The sequence below is a fragment of the Rousettus aegyptiacus genome, unplaced genomic scaffold, assembly GCF_014176215.1.
Source record: "Rousettus aegyptiacus isolate mRouAeg1 unplaced genomic scaffold, mRouAeg1.p scaffold_m13_p_17, whole genome shotgun sequence".
NCBI classification, from domain to species: Eukaryota; Metazoa; Chordata; class Mammalia; order Chiroptera; family Pteropodidae; genus Rousettus; species Rousettus aegyptiacus.
The window spans coordinates 3,023,889-3,049,031 of NW_023416292.1; the positions used below are offsets into that span (position 1 = coordinate 3,023,889).

At 53.0% G+C, this 25,143-nt stretch overlaps 1 protein-coding gene, 1 long non-coding RNA gene and 1 pseudogene across 6 annotated transcripts in view; 2 read left to right on the forward strand and 1 right to left on the reverse strand.

Moving 5' to 3' along the window:
* Nucleotides 1–5,725, forward strand: part of TMCC2 (transmembrane and coiled-coil domain family 2) — a 35,619-nt gene extending 29,894 nt beyond the window's left edge. For all 5 annotated transcript variants that reach the window (XM_016140582.2, XM_016140592.2, XM_016140587.2 and 2 more), the window contains 3 exons: nucleotides 1,566–2,506; nucleotides 3,615–3,750; nucleotides 4,192–5,725. In XM_016140582.2, coding sequence (XP_015996068.2) covers nucleotides 1,566–2,506; nucleotides 3,615–3,750; nucleotides 4,192–4,503 — 1,389 coding nt within the window. In that variant the 3' untranslated portion in view covers nucleotides 4,504–5,725. The remainder of the gene's footprint in view (nucleotides 1–1,565; nucleotides 2,507–3,614; nucleotides 3,751–4,191) is intronic.
* Nucleotides 5,726–11,080: 5,355 nt separating this feature from the next.
* LOC118612836 lies at nucleotides 11,081–20,584 on the reverse strand. Its single transcript, XR_004955090.1, has 3 exons — nucleotides 20,404–20,584; nucleotides 19,012–19,127; nucleotides 11,081–12,445 (listed from the first exon to the last, which is right to left on the reverse strand). It is a non-coding gene; the product is annotated as an uncharacterized LOC118612836 (long non-coding RNA).
* On the forward strand, nucleotides 12,336–12,454 carry LOC118613117 (annotated as a pseudogene).
* Nucleotides 20,585–25,143: the final 4,559 nt, after the last annotated feature.

Consider the following 25,143-nt stretch of genomic DNA (forward strand, 5'->3'; position numbering starts at 1 on the left):
ACCTTCGCATCTCAGCAGACATTGAGCCTGATAACCTCTGCCCGTGATTGGCACATGCTGTTCCAGTTCCGATACGTGTGACAGGGGCCACTTTCTTTGTTTTAACCCGTTCCCCCACATATACCACCCCCCCACCTGCCCCCCATACATATAAGGAGTGATGATCTGACCCAGCCACACCAGGGTGTGCTGTGTGGAAAATACATGGGGTTGAGCCATTTCCTGCTGCTTCCGCTGTTGCATGATGATAAGACACTGGGGACTGGGCTGTGGAAAGAGATACTCCGACAGGCCGAGGGGGGACCGGCCCGGGAGAGGGGACTCCAGGCCCACCTGCTGTCACCTGACCTGTATTTTCTATCTTTCCTATCTTTGGTGGCCTTTCCTTCCTTTCTGTCCCTCCCCACATCCTTTCTCAGTCTTCTCTGTGCCCCGCTGATGTACCCGGGAAGCCCACCCGCCTGCCATCGGGGCAAGGGGGCTGTCATCCCCTTCCTGCACATTCACCTCCTTCCGCGCTGGGCAGTTGGAAGGACCCCTTGGGCCCCCAGACTACTCCCTGCTTCCTTTGGCCTGCGGGTTACTTCTGGGACTTGCGTCCTCGGGGGCCTGGCTGGCCGGCCGGGCAGGCGGTAGTGTGCTCCTCTGCCGGTTCTGGGAGACTGGGCAGGGTTGGGTGCTCCCACCGTTATGAAGAGGAGGAGGTTGCTAACAACTCCAGAGAGCTGGAAGGTAACAGGACCCGGAGGGCTATTAGCAGAGGTGGGGTGACCCGCCGAACTGCATTAGAGAAGCCAGGGTGGGGAGGGCAGCCAGGCTTCCTGTGCCTACGTTGGGGCCAAAGCATAGGCTTTGGTCAGCTCTGAGGGAGGGGCTTGCTCAGGACAGGAGCCTTATGGGAGGTTGGGTCCAGAGGGACAGTTTTTCTTATGCCTGAGAAGCCAAATCTGTGGCTCTTCAGTGAAGCCTTAGACCTGCTTGGTCTGAGAAATGGAGCAACAAGAGTTCTAGGCTGGAGCTGTGTGTCTCTCTGAACTTGAGCTTGAACTCCCTGGCCTGAAGGAGGAGCAGATCTGCCTAGACTACATTTCAGAGATTTTGTAGGGATCAGTTAGATCAGGAGTCCCCAACCCCCAGGCCATGGACTAGTGCTGGTAGGTCGTGGTCTGTCAGGAGCCGGGCCGCCCAGCAGGAGGTGAGCAGTGGGCAAGTGAAGCTTCACCTGTCTGCAGCCGCTCCCAGCACTAGCATCACCGCCTCGGCTCCACCTCAGATCATCAGGCATTAGATTCTCATAGGAGCACTGGTCCCTGGTGCCCAAAAGGTTGAGGACTGCTGAGTTAAATAACATATGACAAGTAGCTAAATGGTGGCTGTAAGGGAATACTATTGTCGTTGTTGTTGTTATTTTGGATTATTTCCCTGAAGTTTGCTATTCGTCTACATTCATTTTCTAAGCAGAAGACCCAAGTCCAGACACGTTGGGACGCGTGAAGGAATCCTGCCAGCGCCCTCCCATGCTTTCCTGATTTACCCAGGCTTCCTCTGCTCACCTTCTTCCCCAGGTTGACAAGGGAGACCTCGTGGCCCTGAGCCTCCCCGGCGGCCCTGGCCATGGTGACACGGACGGCCCCATCAGCCTGGATGTGCCAGACGGGGCCCCAGACCCCCAGCGGACCAAGGCTGCCATCGACCACCTGCACCAGAAGATTCTGAAGATCACAGAGCAAATCAAGATCGAGCAGGAGGCGCGGGACGACAACGTGGCAGAGTACCTGAAGCTGGCCAACAATGCGGACAAGCAGCAGGTGTCGCGCATTAAGCAGGTGTTTGAGAAGAAGAACCAGAAGTCCGCCCAGACCATCGCCCAGCTGCACAAGAAGCTGGAGCACTACCGCCGGCGCCTGCGGGAGATCGAGCAGAACGGGCCCTCCAGGCAGCCCAAGGATGTGCTTCGGGACATGCAGCAGGGGCTGAAGGACGTGGGCGCCAACATGCGCGCAGGTATCAGTGGCTTCGGGGGCGGCGTGGTCGAGGGTGTCAAGGGCAGCCTCTCGGGCCTCTCCCAGGCCACCCACACCGCTGTGGTGTCCAAGCCCCGCGAGTTCGCCAGCCTGATCCGCAACAAGTTTGGCAGCGCCGACAACATTGCCCACCTGAAGGACCCTCTGGAGGACGGGCCCCCCGAGGAGGCGGCCCGGGTGCTGAGCGGCAGCGCCACTCTCGTGTCCAGCCCCAAGTACGGCAGCGATGACGAGTGCTCCAGCGCCAGCGCCAGCTCGGCCGGGGCAGGCAGCAACTCCGGGGCTGGGCCCTCGGGGGTCCTGGGGAGCCCCAAGTCGAACATGCTCTATGGGGCCCCTGGAAACCTGGACACTCTGCTGGAGGAGCTGCGAGAGATCAAAGAGGGACAGTCCCATCTGGAGGACTCAATGGAGGACCTGAAGGCCCAGCTGCAGAGGGACTACACCTACATGACCCAGTGCCTGCAGGAGGAGCGCTACAGGTAGGTGCCTCCTCCACCTTTGCCGCTGCCCAGTGGCCCCCGCTGTGAGGTGACGGGCACCAGGTGTCAGACTCTGGGTTGTGGAGGCAGAAGGGGGAGCATCTAGAGGGGTCTTGGGCTGCTGGAAGGGGCCAGGAAGAAGCCCAGAGGAGCCTTCCTCCAGACAGGTCAGAGCAGCCAGGAGATAGGATTACAGGATTTACAGAAGGAAGTCTCTGCCCATCTCAGGAGATGTGAGCATCCCTACTTGATGGTTATGTGGTCAATGTGCAGAAGGGGAAACTGAGGCAGGGACCAGTGACATAAGCTCTCCTCTTGAGAGATGCTGGTTAAGAAGACTGACATGGAGCCAGGTTACCTAGGTTAAAATCCCTAGGTCTTTGCTCTTCACCTTGAGCAAAGACCTCACTGCCGTCTGCACATGGAGGGCGGGAATAACATGAATCCGCACTCGACGGGTCTGTGAGGACGCATAAGGCCAAACCTGTACAGTCAAAGGGTGTCCACGTCGCACTCAGCGTGAATCGAGCTGGAGTCTCTGGTCCCTCCTGCCCCGGCCTGCCCTGCCCTTCTGCTTCGTGCCTCTCGTGTGGCATTTGGCACGTGCTCCCTGGGAGTCTGCGGGATCTTTTCCTTAGCACTTTTTCTTGTTTATATATATGAAGAGGGTTTGGGAAATTGAGGAGGAACCCTGCCCGGGGGAACTAACCACCCCCACCTAATTGTCATCTTTCAATATTTGTGCCTTCAGAGCAGGGAGCATGTCTTTGTATCCCTGTGTGCCTGGTACCCGGGAGAGCATCTTAGCTCAGGGCGAATTCCTTAACCTCTCTGTGCTTCAGTCTTCTCATCTGGGAAATGCGGGCGACACTAGCACTTATCTTGTGAAGTGATGAACCTATGAGATAATGTGGGTGAAGTGCTCAGCCAGTACCTGCACGTAGGTGCTGTGTGAATAATACCTTTCATTGTTGTTGCTGCTAAAAGTGGAATGGGGATGAACACGTGGGGCGGGTTGAGTCATTGTTGAGAATGAATGGAATTGATCCTGGAGAGAGAAGGGAGGCTTGGGAGCCAGGACTGGTGTCACCTGCCCTTCCTCTGCCAGGTACGAGCGGCTGGAGGAGCAGCTCAACGACCTGACTGAGCTTCACCAGAATGAGATGACCAACCTGAAGCAGGAGCTGGCCAGCATGGAGGAGAAGGTGGCCTACCAGTCCTACGAGAGGGCTCGGGACATCCAGGTACCACAAAGGACCCAGACGTGCTGATAGAGCTGGCAGTAGCCAGAGGGGGAGGGGTTACTAAGTGGGGAATGGCAGGCACAGGCCGCTCTGTCCACTGGGGCAGGCGGACAAAGAGGGCAGCATTGGGTGGGGTGGAGGTAAAGGCAAGGCCAGCCTGAGGCAGAGTGTGTGCAACCCGTGCAAGGGCAAGCTGACTGGCGAGGGCCTCCGTGCCCCCAGTTCTGATGGCAGCCTTGCTGATGAATAATTGGAATTTCCGGTGCCTCAAGAGGAAGCTTGGACTGGGCCAGCTCCTCCCCTTCCCACATCAATCAAGACTCCCATTTCCTACCGGCCTCCCCAAATTGTCATAAATAAAGGACTCTGCAGCTGATCAGCCTTTGAAGTGGGCACCCTGTGCATTTTCGCCCTCCCATGTGCCCACCCCTCTCCCCACAGGAAGCTGTGGAGTCCTGCCTGACCCGGGTCACCAAGCTGGAGCTGCAGCAGCAGCAGCAGCAGGTGGTGCAGCTGGAGGGTGTGGAGAACGCCAACGCGCGGGCGCTGCTGGGCAAGTTCATCAACGTGATCCTGGCACTCATGGCCGTGCTGCTGGTGTTCGTGTCCACCATCGCCAACTTCATCACGCCCCTCATGAAGACACGCCTGCGCATCACCAGCACCGCCCTCCTGGTCCTCGTCCTCTTCCTCCTCTGGAAGCACTGGGATTCCCTCACCTACCTCCTGGAGCATGTGCTGCTGCCCAGCTGAGCGGCTGGCCAGTGCCTACCCCATCTCTCCATGCCTCTCCAGGAGGGGCCTTAGGACTCCGACTCCTTTGGACTTCTTCATGTGTCCAGTGTGGCCTCCTGCCTGAACCGTCCATTCCAGCCGCTCCTGCCCTGTCGCTGTTCTTGCTTCTCTGTCTGATGCCTTCTCCCTGTTGGCCTGAAAGGAGCCTTGGGGGCAGCACTGCCTGGAGGTGGTGGGGACATCTGTGGCCAGATGGAGCCGAGGAGGACATGAAGATGGACTCTTGATTATTAACAGTCACGCAGGGACTTCTCCCAGCTGACTGGGATGCCACCAGTTAGGAAGGTCAGTGAGAACAGGAGCAGAAGAGGGCCATGCTTCAGCTTTCCCAAGGAAGAGCCCACCCTGGTGGCAACTACCGCTCCTTCCTATGGAGGTGGATCAGGAAGAAGACAAGAGGGCAAGTGGGAGGCTCTCCTGGCCCCAGAGATATCAGGGAAGAGAGGGGAGAAGCTCCCCAGCCTTGGACACCTGCTGGGCCAGAGAGCAGGCTCAGCTCACCCCTCCTTCCAGAGCTGGTTCGAGGCCGGGTTCTGGACTGGGACCTTCTAAGAGCTGGAGGATGCAGGTTCTGGAGGCCAGCTGAGTGTGGCTTTGGACTTGTGTTTTCCCTGTAATTCTTTCCACCTGTCACTGGATCTGTCCTTTTTAGGGAAACAGGCCTGGGGCCCCTGAGCCTCAGCCTAAGCCTTTAGGCCTCTGGGAGCAGTTGGTTTCTATTTATTTATTTATTTATTTGCTCCTTTGTACCTTATCCCCACTGCGCTCCAGAGAGAGGTCAGCCCCTGTCCCCTCTCTGAAGCCAGGGCTTATTCTTGGCTGTCAGGCACTTCCATACCATTTAGCCTCTGGATAATCCTGGCTGGGAGAGGTGGGGCAAAGCCACTCGGCTCCTCTTTCAAGCAGCCCGAGCCAGGATTGGAGAAGCAAAGCCTCTTTTATACGTTTATTTATTTTGTATGTGTGTATTTGTGTGGAGGTTGTTTGTTGCTTACCTTTTTTAAGGCTCTGGAGTGTTGTGTATGGTTTCTCTTCATATCCCAGCCTCCCCCATGGGCACTTCAAAGAAGAGAGGGGATTTCTTGGAAAAGGAGAGAGAAATCCCCTAGAACATGGGAAGGCAGTGGCTGCCAGCTGTTGTGGACCTTCCCAAGAAATAAACATCCTCTAAATTTTCAAACTGTCCTCTCTAGTGTTGGTTGATTAGGCTGTCTCCATGGAAACCACCTCCCCACACTCAAACATTCTGGGTAACACAGACTGTTGGCCTGAGGCCTCCTTCCTCCAGGATCCAACAATGAACAAGGTGTCATCTCCCCACCCCATCCAGACCTCCTGCAGTGCTTTCCCTGAGGAGAGGAAGGGTGAGAGATTTCCGTAGTTTGGAGAAGATAAGTACCTGGAGGCCTGGCCAACAGCAGTCATACCCAGGTGTGGCCACAAGAGGGCAGCAGAACCCTTGCTCAACCCTTTCTCCCGGTGGATCCCCCGGCCTGTTGGAGTTAATTTGGCCTTATCAATGCTGTCCAGCCAGAGCACTGATCACCTGCTCACCAGGAGCTGGAGTGTGGCCTTGAGAATAGAGGCCAGGCCTTCAGGGTCTGCTCTGTGGCTGAATGGCTGCATCTCTCTCACCCCTAGCAGTTAAGGGCACCCACAGAAGTCATTGCCTCCCAGCAGCAACTCTGTGGGAGATTTGGGGGGTGGGGCAGTGGGACCCCTGAGTCTCCTTACTGGGAGAAGGAGATGCTGGTCTCCAGCATTATGGAAGCAGGAGGGTGTGGGTAAAGGACCCACCCCAGAGTCTTGGCCCATAATTAGTGCACCTGTGACCAACTGCCAGCTTCCCTCTGGGCTCTGTTTCCACAGCTGTAATATGGGATGGATGCAGTAGCTGCTAATTTCAAAGGGCTCTGACATTCTGTGGTTTATAGGTCTGAGAAGTCAAAATTTAGCTGTCTCCATGAACTTGGGCTTGAGGATACTCCAGGAGTCTGGGACCAGGCCCTAGTGAGATCAGAAAAGGTGCTATGCAGGCACCTTGAGGAGGGCGACATTGACAGTCATCTTTACCTTCCGTAACCATGGTGGAGTTTCACCAGGTGACCTTAAGGGTCCTTCCAACAGTGTTGTTCTAGGGCTCTGCACTATTACCCCTGTTCTCTTTCAGCCACATGTACACACCTCACTTGGCCCAGGCATCTGGGCCAGGAGCCCAGATTCCTGGGCCCCAGGTGGGGGGTGGCTGCTCCAGGCTGCAGACATTTCCCACATTCCTCCCCAAGGTCAGATGCCTTCCTTGCACCAGCTCTTAATGTCATGCCAACCACAGTCACACTGAAAGGGAGGAAGGAAGAGGAAGGGAGAGCAGGGGTCATTCTCAGCCCATCCTGAGCTGTAAAACAATCCGGGAAGAAGGGGAAGATCGGGTGTAGCTCCACAGTCTTCCACCAAAAGGACTAACACAGCACAGGTCCCACGTTTGCCTCATTGTGACCACGGAGTGTCTAGTAAAGCCGTGCCCTGACTGGGAGTTGGGTGTTTCTCCTCTGATGGTCACTGATGCTTCCTTGTTTGTGTCCGACCCTCTCTTCCCTCTGTAAAAGGGGGATGAGTTGCCCCCACTGGACCTGCCTTCCTCTCTCACCAGGGGTACACAGGGTGGTCTCTGTGGAGGACCACCATCCTTCAGGACCAATAGGCAGGCTTCTTCCTAGAGCACCTGTGCTGCTTGCTGGTCCTGGCCCCACACCTGGAGGTTCAAAGTGCTCACCCAGGCCTATGTATCCCATAGTCTCAGCCCGCCCAAGGTGGGGGTACTGAGACGTCATCTCTGCCTGGACTTGGTGCTTTCCTGTCCAGCGGCACCTGGAGCCGGCACACTTACTGTGCCTGTGCAGAGCTGGGGTCATTCTCAGCCCATCCTGAGAATGCCGGTCCTGTGGAAACAGTGGAGCTGCAGCAGGTGCAGCCCGAACAAACACCAAACTCCTCAGCACAGCAGAGACAGGGAAGTGACTTCGCCCCATGCTGTCCAGGTTATCCAGGTTCCTCCAGGGTGGTTCTGGGGTGGAGAGGGTGGGTGGGCAGGAGAAGTGGCCCGGGGATACTGGGTAGAAGAGGGGAGCTGTTGCCAGGGCACCTGGAGGGATCCTGGTGGCAGGCTTAATTTCCACATCAGTGGCAAGGCCCCTAAGTGCAGTCTGAACCCCAGTACTTAGAGCACGGGCTTTGGAGCTGGCAGACCTGAGCTCAAATCCCAGTGCTGTCCTCACCCTAGACCAGATTCCAACTGCTCTCACACCCGTCTCCTCATCTACCAATAGGAAAGCAAATGACATCTGGCTCACTGGTTTGGGGGGCAGGAGAGAGGACGTCCTGCGGTCAAGACTTGAGCACAGTGCCTAGAATCTGATGAGGGACTAACCCAGGGCAGTTATGACCAGTCCTGCTTCCTGGGCTCAGGGGCATGTTTGAGAGAAGGGAAAAGAAAACATCTTCTCAGCCAAGAACGGCTCAGAGAAGTCTAAGCAGAAGCACATAGGCTGAGGCTGACGGAGGGAGTCTGGGCCTCCAACACCTGATGTCCCACTGGAGGCCCTCGAGGCTCCCCTTCCCCAGAAGAGCTCTCTTATTCTAGAGATAAGGAGTCCCAGCCCCAGCTTGAGAGCAGACTGACGAGGCCTGCCTGGCCCAGGTGGCTGCCTGCACACCTGTGCTGCATGCAGATCAGTGTGTGGGGTCCGCTCTTCTCCAGAATAGGTCTCTGTGGCCTTGGCAACCAGCATCAAGAGGCCCGGGTTTGAGCCACTGAGACTCAGCCACTCACTGGCTATGAGGTCACGGGCCTCAGTTTCCTTATCTGAAACGTGATAATAATGCCCATGCTACCCAAGTGGCAGGTCACTCCTGAGGCTCAGGTGTCAGATGTGGCTGCCTGCCCCCTGCTACCCTCAGATCTCTCCCTAGGAGTGATTCCAGTCAGGGTGCTGCTGGGCCGTCTGGAGCCCCGAGGGAGGGCTCTGACCTATTCTTGGCCTGAACGTTTACAGCCAACCTCCAGACAGAGATAGAAGGAGGGAGCTTGGCCCCGCCAGGCATGCTAGGATGGCAGTGAGGAGGAAGGAAAGGCTGGGACTTGCCCCTGCACATCCAGACCTACCGGCAGGACCTGAGTCATCCAGCCAGCCAGAAGGGCAGTCCAGACGGCTGTCTCTCACACTTGGATCCTCCGGGAGAGCTCTCCCTCCCCAGCAGCTGATTCCTACCTTTGGCCAACTGTCTAGACAAGGTGTCCTAGGCCCAGTAGAGCTGGACAGGCTACCTCTGCCGTGTTCCTGCTTCCAGGCGGCCACCCACCAAGTCGAATCTACTTCCAAAAGCACCCAGAGGAGATTCTGCAAGCTCTGCTGCTACTCAACCTCTCACCCAAAGGTTCTTTTGTTGCCTTACTTTGGTTGTTTTGGCAATTTCAGCTCCCTGGGAATAAGACTAAAGTAAACACTTCAGGAAGATCCGAATCTCTGGGCTCTGTTCTCTTGTCTCCTATGGAAGGCTGAGTTCTCCCAGCGTCGCTCACCTGGGTTTCCAGCTCTAGGTGAGAAACCACCTCCTTCCACCCGGAGCTCAGTCCCCTTGTTCTCTTCCTCGTGCAGAGCGTTTCCCATGGAATCGGGCATTAACTACCTCATGCAAGAGACAAGTCACGAACACAGGCCTGTTATGTGTGTCTGGTTGCTCTCCACCCCTCGTCTTCTCCACGAGGTGGGGCCAGGCCAGGCCAAGAATGGGAAGCCCTGAGATGGCAGCGTGGCTGCTGAGGGGGAAGGGGCTGAGGAGGGGTCCCGTTCCTTCCTCTCTGTCTCCTCTTCTCCTGGTTTTGGTGCTCTCATCAGAGCTGGCAGCCTGGAGTCCAGGGGTATGACCTCCAAACGACCCAGCCTTAGGTTCAAATAAATGCTAGAAACATGGTTTGCAGCACTTGCTCTGTGCCAGGCACTGGGGACACAGAGAAAAGCAAGACATGGTCCATGGTCCTCAGGGAGCTTGCAGGCCAGCAGGTGCACATGCATGCACTCGCACACACACGCACGCGCATGCGCGTGCACGCACACACACACACACCTAATACAGATATAGGCAGAGAGACATACTGCAACAGGCTGAGGTGGGAAGTCCAAGGAGGGAGACATTCTGATGAGAAGCTTTGGGGGGTGGCTCAGAGGCACTGGGGGGTGGCTCAGAGCACTGGAGGGTGGCTCAGAGGCAAGGACGGAGAAAGTCCCTTTGTCGGGGATGGTTTTGGTCAGGTCTGGGTTTGCGGATGGCGTCAAAGGCATCAGTCTAAGGTGTGAGAGAACATGTGGTCATTTAGGGGAAGGGGCTTCCAAGTCTACGTCAATGAGAAGCTGGAATGAGGACATCTTTCAGAGAGGGAAGGAGACCTCCTCCACCCCAAGACTTCTGGACCTTGGGCGCTTCAGAGGGGTCATTTGTGCTTGGAGCAAAAGGGAAGGTGAGGGGACCTTTGGGAGAAAAGCGAAAGGAAAAGCGCTAACTAACGCTCCATGTCTGTGAGACACCGAGCAGGCCGTGTATTCCCTCGGGACCTCAGTGTTCCCTCCACACGAATGGAGAAGTGGGATGGAGAGACTGACAAGGCTAGTGAGTCTCTGGAAAGGTCTGAGAAGGTGTCTCTGCATGCAGCTCCCAGCGTTGTGGGTGAGGCCTGTGAGCAGGAGCACGTGAGTGGGTGAGTGGCGGGAGCAGCGAGAGGCCTAGGACCTGCGCTCTAACCACAGGAGGGGCCACGTTGCTGCCCAGGCTGGGGTGGGGGAGCCCGAGCGTCTTGAGGTGAGTGAGACAGGAGGTTGCTCACCCTCTCACCTTCCCCCAGGGCGGGGCTAGAGATGAAAGAGACACTGGGGTTGTCTTCTCTGCTTGGCAGCTAGAAGGTTAAAAAGGAGGAGGCTTCCACACAAAGCCATCTTCTACTCAAGTATGATCTGAGGGTGTGGGAAGGGCCCGTTCTGGGCCAAAGTCATGGCAATATTAGTCCCTTTCCCTTTCCAGGAACTTTCAGCTAACAAATGCTTTTTGTGTGCACCGGTTCATTTTATTTTCACCCCAACCCTGCAGGGTAGCTAGAAAGGTATCATTAGACCCCTCACTATGGTGAACAAACTGAGTCTCAGAAAGATGAGGGGAACTTACTTTTGGACAAAGCTGGTGAATGGCAAGCCCAGGACAAACCCAGGCTTGTTGACAATGCCAGTGTCCATCATGGAAGCCTGACACCCACAGTTAGGTTAACATTGCTTCTTCATGTACAAGTGCAGATTGGGTAAACCTTGAGCCATTCACATCTTAGTATGAATTAGTTTATCCCATATCTCTTTCTCTACTCTGCCAGAGAAAAAGAAGTTTAGTGTTCATGGGGGTGAGGAGAAAACACTTTTAAAGAGGCAAAAAGGGAAGACAACACTTGCGAAAATTCCATTGACTTTTTATTTTTCCCCCCAAGTCTGGGTCCTAACACCAACCCCAGAGAGAAAAGGTTAGGGGGGGTCCAAAGGAGCCATTCATCCACCCGTTTGCCAAAGCTGTATGAACGTTCACTTCGTGTCAGACATGGAGGATGCTGAGGTAAGCGACACAAACCCTTTCTCTCTGAACACCTGAAATCTAATCTATCCTGACAGACAGAGATAAAAACAAACAGGTAAGTGACGATGCAGTTTAGTAAATGCTAAAATGGAGTTATGACCTAAGGAAGAGAAACCAAGTGCCGGAGGGCAGCTGGGTCGCAAGGCCCTTTTCGCTCTGTAACGCATTCCTCGTCATGCATTTCCCACCCACCCTGGCGCCTCACTAGGCTTCCAGCAGAAAGTGCTTTTTGCTGCCTCATGTACCTCTCTCTTGCCCAGCAGTGCCTGAGACACCTGGCCGTGTCCAGTGGTCCCTCGCTGTGACCTCGGCAGCGAGGCGAAGGGCTGTGGGGCCTTTATGGAATCTTTGGCCAATGCTCCCATTAGACAGAAGAGGAAACTGAGGCCCAGAAAAGGAAGATGAGTTGCCCAAGTTCGCCACGATGAGATGGTGCCGAAGGAGGTATCCCCACCACGACACACACCCCTGGAGGGTGACCGAGGAGCCCTTGTGCTCTGAACATGGTCGGAGAAGTCAGGTAAGGGGTGTGTGGGAAGGCAGGGAGGACCCTGACTCCATCGTGAGCAGAGCCAGCTGTGAAGCCAGCGAGGAGAGAAGGTGCGGAGAAAGCCCGTCGGGATAGGCTCAGTCTGTGACAGGGCAGGAAGCTCACCCTAAGACCGAGAGTCATCATTCACAGTCTGTCTCATTGGACCTTTGCAAGTCCAGGCTATTTAAAATGAAATTTAAGTTGGTCAAAATTAAATAAAATTAAAAATTTATTTTCTTAGCTGGACTAGCCACATATGGTTGATGTGACCGTATTGGATGGCACCAATGGCATCGTGGCAGAAGTTTCTGTTTGGATAGTGCTGCCCTAGATATATTACATGTGCAATCTCATTTTAAAAATATTTTTCTGGTATTTTTAATACATGTTTGTTGTAGAAAATTTAACAAGGAAACTCAAATCACAGGTGGTTCCTCCCCCATCCCCATTAGCAATTGGCATAAATCCTTCCAGTCTTTATTCTTCCTTTAAAAGAAAATTCAAGGACGTGGTTCCTTAGCGTAGTGGTTAGCGCATCTGCTTTACACACAGAAGGTCCTGAGTTTGAGCCCCAGTGGAGCCCCAGGCCATGGTGTAAGGCCATGCCACTCTGAACAAGCCCAGTCTCTTCTGATCTTGGAAGCTAAGCAGGTTCGGGCCTGGTTAATACTTGGGTGGGAGACCACCTAGGAAGACCAGGTGCTGTAGGCATAAATAATAATCATAAATAAATAATAGAAGAAAATTCAAAAAACGCACATTATAAAAAAATGCAGACAAAATAGGGGCGTAAAGAGTCAACATGCCCTCCCTCAGGACACACTGTCAGCAGTTTGGCGAATATTTGCCCAGACTCTGGGTCTCCCCTCAGCCGGGCGGCCACTTTAACCACAGAATCTCCATTTCACGGGCTTTGCTTTTATCTGCCTTCAAGACTTCCAGTCCCTCCCCTTCCACCAGGGCCAAGCACAGCCGAAGGTCCTGAGGGTGGGTTCCTAAACTTGGCAGCCCTCTCAGGGGGCCTCAGTTTTGGACCCTCGTTAGGGCCCTCTGCCTGGAAGGCCCTCTCTCCCTTCCCTGCACACAGCCCTGCTCCCTCATCCGCATCAGGCCCAGGGGAAGGGCTCTGTGTCCTTTCCTCTCGCTCAGCTGTCATTTCCCCCTGCTAACCTCGGGGGCGGTGACAGAACAGCAGAGTGGCCAAGAGCAGGGGTCCTGAGTCAGACAGCCGTGGGTATTTAACCTCATTAGGTCTCTGTTTTCTCATCTGAAGAACTCAAGGTTTTGCTGTGAGAATTGAATGGGGTAATAGGTATAAAACGTTTTGCACGTTGAGACAGTTATTGCCATTTTACAGATGAGAAAACGGGCTCAGAGCGCTCTAGGCCCCTCTCCAGATTCCACCGGCAGAAGGTGGCAAGAACCAGGGCTCTACCCCGTGGCTCCGAAGGCCGTGCTGCTGCCCTCACAGGGCGACCCCTTTCTCAACCTTGCCCCCACGCTCCAGGACACCTTTATTCGGTTCACAGGGAAAGGAAGAAGCAAGGGAGGCAGCAGTAGGAATGTAAGGTGGCCTCACCTTCAGCCTTGTCCCACGTTGGAGGCCAGCAGGGACCCGGGAGGGCGACAGCCCCCTGCCGTGGCCCTCCCTCCTCAGCTTCCCACTACAGATTGGGCACCCCTGCTGCATGTGTCTGCTCTCTGTGGGCCTCAGTTTCCCCACCTGTGTGACAACCCTGACAGCCTATCATTCTGAGCTTCTCTGACCTCCGACCCCAGGAGGCATCAAGAATCCAGACTTAGGCTTGACTTGGGGCATAAGGGTGGTCCTGCCCCTCAGACCAGATGAGCCCCACTGAGTGGCAGGAGTGGTACCTGTGGTCATTGACCCCGAGTTACCCCTATCCTCCCCAGGCTCCCCTAGGCCCCTGAAATAGGGCCGGGTGCCTGACAGGCCTGCTAGGTGAGAGCAGGGCCGGAAGAAGGTTTAGGAAGGGTGGGGTGGGGAGGGTGTGCCGCTCAGACCCAGGTGTGATCCCTAGAGAGGGGGCACGCCTGCCAGCTTCTCCTGCTGTGCCAGACAGGGCAGGGCAGCTCCTCCCACAGGCCGGGCCTCTGGGCTCTTAGCAAGGAATGAGCGGAGTCAGACACCCTCCGCCTCACCATCCATCCAATGCCGGCTTACCAGCCCTGCCTTGCTGGGTGGATAAGGAGTGCCAGACAGCCAAACCCCAACTTCCCCCAGATCTGTGAAAACAGGAGTGGGGAGCCTGTCCTCACAGGCCCAGCTGGCCAGAGGCCTTGTCTCCTGCAGCTGCCCTCCCCCAGAGGGAGCAGGAACAGACAATGGCCATGGTGACTCATCAATGAGCCATCTTCCCATCTCTACCCCCTCTGACTGGCCCAGGACAGCCCAGCTTATCTCCCAAGAGGGCTGGAGCCCTTCTCACCACTGGCTTCCTCTCTCAGCACCCGGCCCAGCTCCCTGCTCCATGCATCGTCAATCAGGGGCCATGGGTGGCAGGGTTAGGTTGCAGCAGATCCGGGCGGTCAGAGCAGACGCCTTCATGAAAGCAGAGGCCACAGGGGTCCAGACAAGACCTGCAATTCCCTGTCCTACCTCCTTTCCCCTCTGCAAGGCAACATCCACTCACCCTGAGTCTCAAGGGAGGAGTTGTCATTGTCATTTCTTCATCTCCTTCCAGGATAAAGCTTATACCTTGCCTCAAAAGACCAACTATGTGGGGTACTGGGGAGCCTCAGTCCATTCGCTCCATGCGGGACAGAGCTCACTGCCAGGAAGCATTTCCCTTCGCTGAGTCACTGTCTGCCTCCCTGCAGAAGGCACTAGGCAGTACTTCAAGAATTTAATGTCACCTCCCAGTCCCTGTCTGCTCTATAATTCTTTGCTCCAAGCCAAAGACTCCCTGTTTTTCCAATTATTCCTCCTGAGACTGGTTTCAAAAACTTTTGACAGCTGGCCTGTGTCTGGAAACATTTCCATTTATCCACGTTCTTGGAACGTGGTGTCTAGAACGGGGCACAGTGTTCCAGACAGCTCCAGGCCATCATGGAGGGTGGCACTGAAATATCATGTCCTAGACTCTGGCACGACGCAGGTGCCGTGAGCTCTCGTGTTGCTGGCCTGCAGGGGACTCAGAGCCAGGGAGCATGTCTTTGGTGTGGTGCTGTAGAACATCCATGTTGAATTTGTATACGTGGGTCACCCCAGCCTGTGTGATTGCTGCTCCGAGGATTCGGAATCCCCCAGCAGATGATTGCGCACGGGAGGAGCCCCAAGGCTCAGGCAGCATCTCTTAGCAGGTTTTCACTCGTGAAGTCCCTCAAGGGTCTGATGAAAAACTCCATCATCTCAGAAAAATGCACCTGCTCCAAAGTTCTGCAAATGACACCAGGACTTCCTGCAGACCATTCTGGACCCTAGGTTAGGAATCCCCATCCGGAAACTGATGCCCGAAAAATAAACTCTGAGACAGCCTCCCTATTCAAACTGTGGGGCCCAAGGCAAAGTCAAAGTAACAACCTCTCAGATCAGTGCTGTGCTTGACAGCTTGCAAAGCATGTTTGCCTGCATCGCCTAAGACAGACCCTAGGATATGGATTATAATTGAACAGATAGGAGGTCAAGGTCCAGATAGGTACAGTGACTTGCCCAAGGTCACACAGCCAGTCTAGGCAGAGTCACACCAGACTCTCCTACCCACATGGGGCCTCGGAGAAACCCAACACCGTCCGCTCGCCGGTGGGGAAGGCACAGCGGGGAATCAGCTGCGCTTAGCCACTGGGGAGACTGGTCCTGCTGCTGCTCCACAGAGGTACGACCAGCCTGGCCTCTGTGGTGAGCTGCGCTTCTAGCAGCCTCCCTCTTGGCCAAGGCAGGGACGGGCCAGGCTGTCAGGCCATGTTTTGTAGGAGAGGAGAAATAAGGGCCTGGAGCCTGAACCCCAGGAACCCAGGGGACAGAGGAATACCCCTTGGCCCCTTCCTCTCCAAAGAGTGCAGATGCCTCTCTTGGCAGGAGCATAAGCCCAGAATAAAATGTGGCTGGGGACGGGGCAGAAGTCAGGATACCGAGTGTATCTGGGAGTATGAGATTTACATACAGCCACCAGACTCGACTATCTGAAGTCAGTGTTTAAGTTTCCAAGAAATTCTGGTTTCCTAAATCCCCCCTACTTGACCCAGAAAACTCCTTAGCCTATGAGGCCCAGACCACTTCCCCATGAAGCTTTCCTCCAGTGCCCTGCAGCCGACGGGCCTCGTCCCCTCCACAGGGCCTGTGTTCAGACCCCACTCAGGCACTGTCCGGTTATTATCTGACCCCTGTGTGTCCTTAGCAGGCTGCAGCTCTGGACTCAATATCTCACCCTGGCCTGTGGCAAGAGGGGCCAAGCCATGTTTGTTCGGTAAGCTCCAGAGACTAGAAATGACAGACTATCTGCCCCACTTGTTCAGGGACTTCAAGCTGGGTGCAAAACCAGGGTCACAGACAGCCGGCCTCCCTCACTGCCTCTCCTTCGCTGGAAGTCAATAGTGGCCTTTAGAAACCCTCCAAAGAAGCATCTAACAGCTTTTCCTAGGCTCTGACAGGTGAGGGAGAAGTTTCAGGAAACTGTCCTTTTTGACTTTCTCTCAATCTGATTATTTCTCTTTGTTCTAAACAGTTGGCAAAAAAATGGGCAGAAAAGAGCTCTGGAGCTTGGAATGTTGCTCTGTGGGCAGCTGGGTGATTTTGCCTTCTCCGTCCTCCATCGGTTTGCAGCCTGAGCCAGGGCTGGAAAGCCACTGAGGGAGGGGCTCAGGTGTACAGTTGGTGGGTTGCTGCTCAGGCCTTCGATAATTCACTCTTATCACAATAAATTCATGAATTCATACTGGTTTTGCGCATCTTTCTTTTCCACTAGACTTCCAGGCTCTATAGAGCAGGAACCACATTTCACTCAACTCAGGATCCCCAAATACACAGTAGGTGCTCAATACATGTTAAAGAAAAAAGCACACACTGCGGCCTCCCTGCCAGTCTTACTCCTGGGTCACCCCTGCTTCTCTTGATGGAAAGAGACTCTTGAGCATCCCATGCTGATGGAGGAGGGATGGCCCTTCTCCTATAGGCAGCTCCTGAGGCCAATTCTTTGTCACTATTTATTTCCAGCCCCAACTGTGCTTCTTAGGTTTTCTGCCACCTGGCCTGTAGAAGGCCTGACCTCCCCCACCAAGCTGCAGATTTGCCCAGCCCTACTCAGACGACTTGATTCACCCTCCAGCCTCCTGACAGCCCCCCTCCCCCCACCCCCGCCCCGCAACCATGACTATTTTTAGCGGAGTTTTTGACATCCTCCCCTGCCTCCGCCCTTCACACACTGGTGCCACTTCCCCCTTTCAGTAATGTCAACACTGAGGATGATGTGTTTCACTTTCCTCCTCTTTTGCTCATCTCTGGCTGTCTGGGTTTCTTGGAGGGTGGGTGACTCTCAGGCCCAGCTCAGGGAAGAGGTTTGCTCCCCCAGCTGTAACCTGGAGCCCCACGCACCTAGGGCCTGGCCTGGAGGTCCTCAGACTCACTTTCCTTAAAGCGGTCCAAGACAGGGAATTCTCCATCCTTTCGTGGGTCAGAACCCCAGGTCTGACACAAGTTCCTCTCACTCTCAGCTACATCTTTCCTGCTCTTACAGTTGCCAGCTCTAGTAATAAAAATTCAGAACACCCACTTAAATTTGAATTTCACATAAACGACAATTTTATAGCTCAGCATGTCCCACACTGTTATACTAAAAGTTATTCATTCTTTATCTGAAACTCACATTTAAATGACTATCCTGTATTTTATCTGGCAACTCTACCTGGTGTATTTCCTCTCACCAGAGCAGCAATTTTCAGATGTTTTGGTCTCAGGATCCCTTGATACTCTTAAAAATTAGTGTGGACACTCAAAGAGCTTTCATGTGGGCAAGAAATTTAAAAAATTATTAATTCATTTCAAAGTAACAGTTTTTAAAAAGTAACAATAATAACTCATTATATGTTTATATAAAAAAACATTTTAATGAAAAAGAACTATATTTCCCAAAACAAAAATAATTAGTGAAGAGTGGCATTGTTCTATATTTTTTGCAAATGTCTTTAAGTGTGGCTTAATGAAAGAGAGCTAGATTCTTCAAAATTTTTTTTAAATTTTAAATTGCGATAAAAACATTAACGTAAGATCTACTACTGTAACCATTTTTAAGTATGCAATTCAATAGCGTTAAGTATATTCACATTGTTGGAGTCTTATATCTTCTTTAGTATTCAATATCTTGCAATATCACACACTGTGAAACCCCTGGAAAATTCTACCATACACTCATGAGAGAATGAAAAAGAAAAAGGCAAATGATGTTTTCACATTATTAGTAAAACAGTTTTGACCTGTATAGCCTCTAAAAGGATTTGGGGAACCCCTGGGAGAGTGTCCCTGGATCACACTTTGAGAACCAATGCTGTAGCACAATGCCAGAGGCTTCAGTGTGAGCTCCTCTGCCTCTTAAATTAACTTGGGGTGGGGATGGTATGACCCTGCACACGTCGTTTCTTGTGATTCTAAGCTCATTCTCTTAACTGAGATAAGTAGCAGGAGTGGAAGGCTGGATCTTGCCTAGCACCTTTGTAGGGATGGAAAAATGGGTCTAAGACTCTGACCCAAGGGGTCTGCGCATGGGACACAGGTTGTGAAGTGGACCAAACTCTGCCTCATCTTGAGGCCTTATGGGGTATCTGAAGAAGGCACGCCTCTCCAGGCAGGGAGAAAAGAATAAATGAGCCTGGCGGAAGCTCCAGCTCCTTGGGAACAGGGTCAGCAAGCCAGTCGCTTGCTGTGCCCCGACCCTCTCAACCACGGCTGACAAGGGAGAAAGCTGACCAACTCCATCCTTCATTCCTACCTGGTGTATATCTGCTCATTCTGACGCTTGCTCTCTTTTCGCATGATGGGAGCAAGTCTAACACTGGCTATGAGGAAGGACAGCTGGACTCCCACTTTTTAGGTGAGTGGCCTCAAGTGAGACCCTGCTTCAGGGCCTAGACCCCCAGAACCCCCAGTCAGGCAGGTATATCCCTTTACTGACCAATGCAGTGACCAAAGAGTGGGGACCCAAAACTGCCAGTAGTCTATCCCACCTTTATACCAGAAGTCCCATTACAACCCAGCCCAATGGGACTTGAGCATCTCACACATTCTCTGTACCAGACACACACTCTAGAACACTCACCTCTGTGCTGTTCACAGTCATCCTGTAGGCATTAGTTCATAGCTTCGACTTTATCATATATAAATATCTTGAGGGAGGGGACCATGACTTTATTGCTTCTGTATTTTTCATGACACCTGGAACAACAGTAAGGTCTCAGTACATGTTGACAGTTTATTAGGGGAAGGGTTTTCACTGATTTAACTATCAGATTCCCTTTTATATGGGGCTGGGGCCGGGAAGGCAGGTGGAGGCCCTTCACTAAACATTTATCCGGCACCTACTCTCATTCCTTAGGTTTTCTTTGGTGATGCATTGCTTACAAAGCATGTTCACGCGTCATCCCATTTAATCCCTGCAGCGACATGACTGGTGTGAGAGGACTGTGAAAGTGACCCTCTCAGTAATTGCAATGTGCTCTGCTCAAGGAATGTGCTGAATAAGCCAGGGAGGTTGTCTCTGTGGCACCAGTTACGTGTGTGGGGTGCTCTCCAGAGCTGTGCCGGGGGAGTGTGTCCTGAACTCAGCTACCTGGTGCATCCTGGCAGAGGAGGGCCTGGCACGTCGTGAAGACCTTTCAGCTAGCTCTCCTTGCCTAGCTTGCACGCTCTGAGTAACCTTCCCACAGAACTTGAGTGTTCCCGCGTATGCAATTGCCAACAGTGAACATGCTCATTAGCAAACCCAAGTCTCTGGTTGGTTTGACAGCAGTTATGTTTTTCATAATAAATCAATGAATGGGCATTCTGACTGTATCAGTTCACCTCCTGGAGTCTCCTAAGCCTGTGGGAAGCAAGGTTTCTGAGTGGCAAAGTGAGGCCTGGACTCTGAATTGAGAGAAGATCTCATGGGAAATCTGGCCACCGTACAAGGCTCTCCCTCTGTCAAAGGGCCCGTCTGCTCTCCGCAGGTACCACCTGGCGTCTCCAATGGCTTTTCCACTTACAGAGAAGTGGGCACTGGGCTTGCAGGTCCTTTAGCAGAGGCAGGATCCACGCCAGTGGTTGGCCTACTGCTGCCAGCCAAGGACCTGCCTGCTGGACACAACAGTGATCATGGCCAGGGATTAGGAAGAGAGAGACTCGGCAGGCCAGGCCAGGAGGTTCACAGTCCAGCGGGGAAGGCTGTGAAGAGTCATCACGCCCTTTCCTCAGCTTCCAGGTGGGGCAGGTGGTCAGTCCTGCGGTGTTGATGAGTGCCCCACAGCCCAGAGCCCAGGTCAGTGCAGCCTGGAGCTGGCATTCTCATTGTGAGGAGAACATGGTGCAGAGAAGGGAGGAGGTGGTGCTGGCGGGCCCCCAACTCGAAAGGCAGAGCCCCACACTTCCATGCGGAAATGGGGTTTCGGTCTCTTGGGCTGGGAAAATCCTAGCAGGCAGTGTCTGTTTATCACGGAAGCTGAGTCAGACTGACCTTATCTCCTAAAAAGCTCTGCTGTTTTTAGAATTCCAATGGTCAAAGCTAGTCCCACTGCCTTCCTTTCCTCTGGGGAATTCCTGCGACTGAGGGGACAGAGGGGAGAGACTGGCCTTTTCCAATAGACCGAAACCTGAAATCTGAGTTTTTGCCCATTTATGGACTCGAAGCCCCTCCCCCGCCCTAGGATGACTCATTCCCCAGCTTGACCTAACGGCCCCCCACCCTCCCCCAGAGAAGATAGGGTGGAATTGAGAAGGTGGGATTAGCTCTGGGAGAGGGTTGGAGGCTGGAGAAAGAAAGAGACAACTGATAAGCATGGGGAATCCCTTTTGAGGCAGGACTCTAGAGCCAAAAGAGGTAAAATGAGAGAGAGAAAGAGAGGGAGAGATAAAAGATCTGTATCTAGAGAAAGAGAGAGAGAGAGATGAAAGATTTGTATCTAGAGAGAGAAAGATAAAAGATCTCTACTGAGAGAGAGACAGAAAGAGAGGGAGAAGGATCTGAGTCCCGGAGCGAAGCTGCCTGGCCGGTGGCATGAAATTCCTTTAAAGGCAACAGCTCCTTAGTGGTAAGTTAGAGTTAAAGGCCCTCACCTGAGTAAGTTCTCTAAGGTCAGTGTGATCAGGGCCACTTGCCAAGTTTCTTAAAATGCAGATTCCTGAGCCCTCCAGCTCCCCAGGGAGCTGAGGCAGGAAGTTCTGAGACACAGGAAGAGGACCAGGATTTGGAGAGCCAGCTCATCCTCTGGGGGCCTTGGCTGTATGAGACAACTTGAGACAACTCCCAGCCTCTGCCAAGGCTAGAGGCAGAGCCCTGGCCCAAGGGTGACATTTCTAATGTTCTTATAAAATCCGTGAAAGCCTTTAAAGATGTTCGGTCATGACGTTTCAGAGCAGAGGGTCTCGAGAAGCCTTCTAGCACCTATAGCCTCACCACTGTATCGATGGGGAAACCGAATTTCAGGAAGGTTCAACTATATGAAGAACCATTTCCTGCAAACATTCTCCCTTCCCTAAGAGAGCACTTCCTGGTCGTAGGAGGAGACCAACCCAACCAGGCAAATCTGCCACCGCAGCTCAGCACCACCCACCTTCGCCACTGTCACGCCCTCACAAGCAGCTAATCGGCCAAGAAAATGACTGCTTTTCCCATTCCTAGATGCTACAGCTCAGAAACTTCAGAGATCACCTCGTCTGACTTGCCACCCAAAGCGAATTCCTTTTAGCAACAACTCCTCAGTATCTCCAGCTCCCATCTCTTCCCCAGACTACAGAATGCCTCTCATCTGTACCCAAGGCCTAAGTACTCCCAGCTTCCCACTCTGCCCATTTCAGCTAATGAGCACTCTATCCTTCAAGTTCTTCAGGCCAAAAATCACTGCATTGACCTCCCCCTCTCCCCAGCTCTTCGCAATAAGCAGCTAGAGAAAAAAAAATTTTCAATCAAAAGTCAAATCATGCCACAAAAGTGCTTTCCCACTTCACTCAGAATTAAAGGCATAGCCCGTGTAACAGCTCACAGGCCGGGTGTGAGTGTGAGGGTGCCGCCCCTTACCTCTCTCGATTCTATCTCTGCTATTCCCTCCTTCACACCCTCTGCTTGAGCCTCACGGACTGTTCTAGAACTTGCCTGATCTGCTTCTGCCTGAAGGTCTTTGTATTGGCTGTTCCCTCCATTGGGACACTGTTTCTCCAAATATACGAACGGTTACCTCCACCCCCTCCTTCAGGTCTTGGCACAGACGCCACATTCTCAGTACGTCCTTCTTCAATCACCCCTATTTCAAGTTGTATTTCCTGTCCCCTCCATCCTAATACCCCATCCAGGGTCTCCTAATACTTATGACCTATTGACATACTATCTAATTTACTTATTTATTATGCCTATTGCTTTGTCCATCTTGCTTCGCTAGAATGGAAGCCCTGTGAGAGTGGAGATGTGTGTCAGTTTTGTTCACGAATGTATCCCCAGAGTCTAGAACAGTGTATCCTGTAGGTGCTCGGTAAATACTTACTGAAGGCATGAATAAACACATTATGTAGGTGACTACCTTATAAGCTGAATCCTGGATCTCAGCTGCCCCCATCCATCCATTGGTCTTGGCCCTGCTCTATTTCCTCTTTCAGAAGATCGCCCCATCATATATTATGTGGTTTCCCCACCCCAGGCTCCTCTTCTGCTTAAAAATGCCTAGGCTCTTCAGCTAATCCTCTGTCGTGGGGCCATTGGGTTTTCAGTCCTCAAGCAATGCTCCAGCTGCCAGTCAGTCTTCAGATTCTGACTCGCAGAGCTGACCCATAGTGCTAACAGGGTGTGGGCATTGCGACTTGCAGGGGACTGCTGCTCCCCACACATCTGAACCACCCTTTCCCCTTCACTTGAGCCTGCTAGGAGGGCCTGAGGCAGCCTGGCCGGATGGGGCCAGGAAGAAGTGAAGGGTTCGTCCTGGTGTGGGGCCAGGCCAACGTGACATGGGGGTTTCCTCCCCTCAACACAGAGGAGTCTCAGTTCTACCCAGTGAGGGGACTTCCACTCAGGGACAGCCTGGACGGACTTGCCCAGGAGATGGCTGAGGACTGGGGAGGATTCTGACCAAGATGTTTCTTGTCTTCGTTTCCAAAGGCCATTTCCTGTCTTCCCAAGACGGCCCTGGTCTTGGTCTGGTTATTCACATTCCAGAAGCGCTCATGTGGCACTAAATATTCCTGGGGCTCCAGCATTCTTCCCCGGGGCCCAGCGTCATCTCTCCAAGCCTGCTTCTGGAATGTTTCTGGTATGAAGCATCATGGCAGGTGAGGGGAAGGGCCATGCAGTGGGGAACCCACAGGGGAGTCTAGGTCTCTTTAGGGCTGGGGTAATAGATATTTTCTTCCCACCCAGATTCGCCTTTCTTAACAGGGGCCCCACACGTCACCTCTCTGTCTGCATGCCCCTCCCGGCTCCTAGCTAAGAAAAGTTTAAGCAAACAGACCACTAAGAGGACAGGGATGGATCTCAGGACTGAATGCCTCTTAGCTCCTTTTCCTTCCTTGGCTACAATGGCAATTTCTCCCGCCTGCTGCAATGTGCTGATGGGATGAGGCCGCGCGCCGTGGCTGCCCTCTGCCTCCCTGCTATTAACTGAAGCTTCCCTTCTCCCCTCCTGTCCAGCCCCACCCCCTTAGGCTTCTTTCTGCTCCCACTCACCCTCCTTTCCTCAGCTTTCTTTGGGGCTTGTAGAGATGAGGGGAAAGCATTTTTTTTGCAGAAGTTGCTATTTACTTGTGCCTCGAAAAGAACCTGGAATGTAATAAATGCTCAATAAATATTTGTAGTTCCATTTACTGGTATTCTTTCTCCCACCTCTCCAACCTAATCCAGTTTAAATGAGCCCCCAACCCACCCTGCTAGGATTTGGCATCCCATAGACCTGGATTTGAGATCTGGTTTTCCCTTGCTAGCTAAGCAAGTTTCATAAAGTTTCCGAGTCTCAATTTCTTCTGTAACAAGAATGATAAAAATTGTACCAAACTAGTAAGGCTATTGTGAGCATTAAACGAGGTAACACACATAAAGTGCTTGATACATAAGCATTTAATTAATGGTAGCCCTTATTATTATCTCCTAAGTTGCAATTCCTCATCCATACTCCTACATTATCTAAACTGATGATAATTTCTCTGTTGAATTTTACTTATTTTTATGCACGATACACTGCCATCCAGTCTTCAGCCTCCTTGAGGCTAAGATCATATGTGTTGCACCAGACATAGCAATTATCTCTGTCTTACACAGAGCTTAGCATACAATAGAGCTGGATTCCTGAGCTGAATAGGACTAGCCAACTCCACAGCTGACCGCTAAGCTTCCTGAGGGTAAAGACCCTCCCTTATATTTTCCCGGGCTCCATACAGTCCAGCCAGAGCGCCAGCACTCAGTGGGACCCAAAAAATATCAGACTGAAATACCCCAGTTGTAGCCTGAGCAATTTGTTTGCTCTTGCAACTCGACCCCATAGTTGCCTAAACACCCTACTTCTTTCCCAGTCTCAGCAACTTTCCCAGCTCCCTGGATACAGTGATGGGAAGGAAAGTTCCAGAGGCCCCACCCTCCAGGGACAGGTGTGCTGTGGAGTGGGAGCCAGGACTGGGATGTTTGGGGTCCTGTGAACACCAGAAGTGGGTTGGCCATTGGGGAGGAGTCTGCTTGAAGCCGGAGCCGGCCAGCTGCTTGCTCGCACTTTGTCCTTACTCTCCCTTTAATCTCAGCCCTAGGAGCGCATTTTCTCAAAGGAGCAGGCCAGCGGGTGGGGAATGTTCTGCTGGGGGTTGAGGATGGCCTTCAAGGGGGGGCATTCCAAGCATTCTTTATTTCTCTAGGGGTCAGGCATTGAGGGCGGAGCCAGAGCAGCTGCCCAGCACTGAGGAAAGGGAATTTCTTTGGAAGGAGAGAATAAAGGCAGTGGGGGTGTCTTCAAGCAGCAGGGGACAAAGCTGAATGGGGGATGGGTGGGAGAAGACGGATAGAAGGTTGGGGGCGGGGCTGTACAAACTGCCAAGCCCAGTTCTTCCTTTAGTGCCAAAGGCTGGAAAAGCAAACTGCGACCCCCAGCCCAGGGCTCTCCCACCAGTGTGCTAAAGAGGGCCGAACCGCTGATGAAGCTAAAAAGAGCTGGGTTTTTTATTGTCGTGTTTTGTTTTTATTAAGCAGGTTCTCTATTTCCCACCCCCAGGAGGTGTTAAGAGAAGCCTCAAA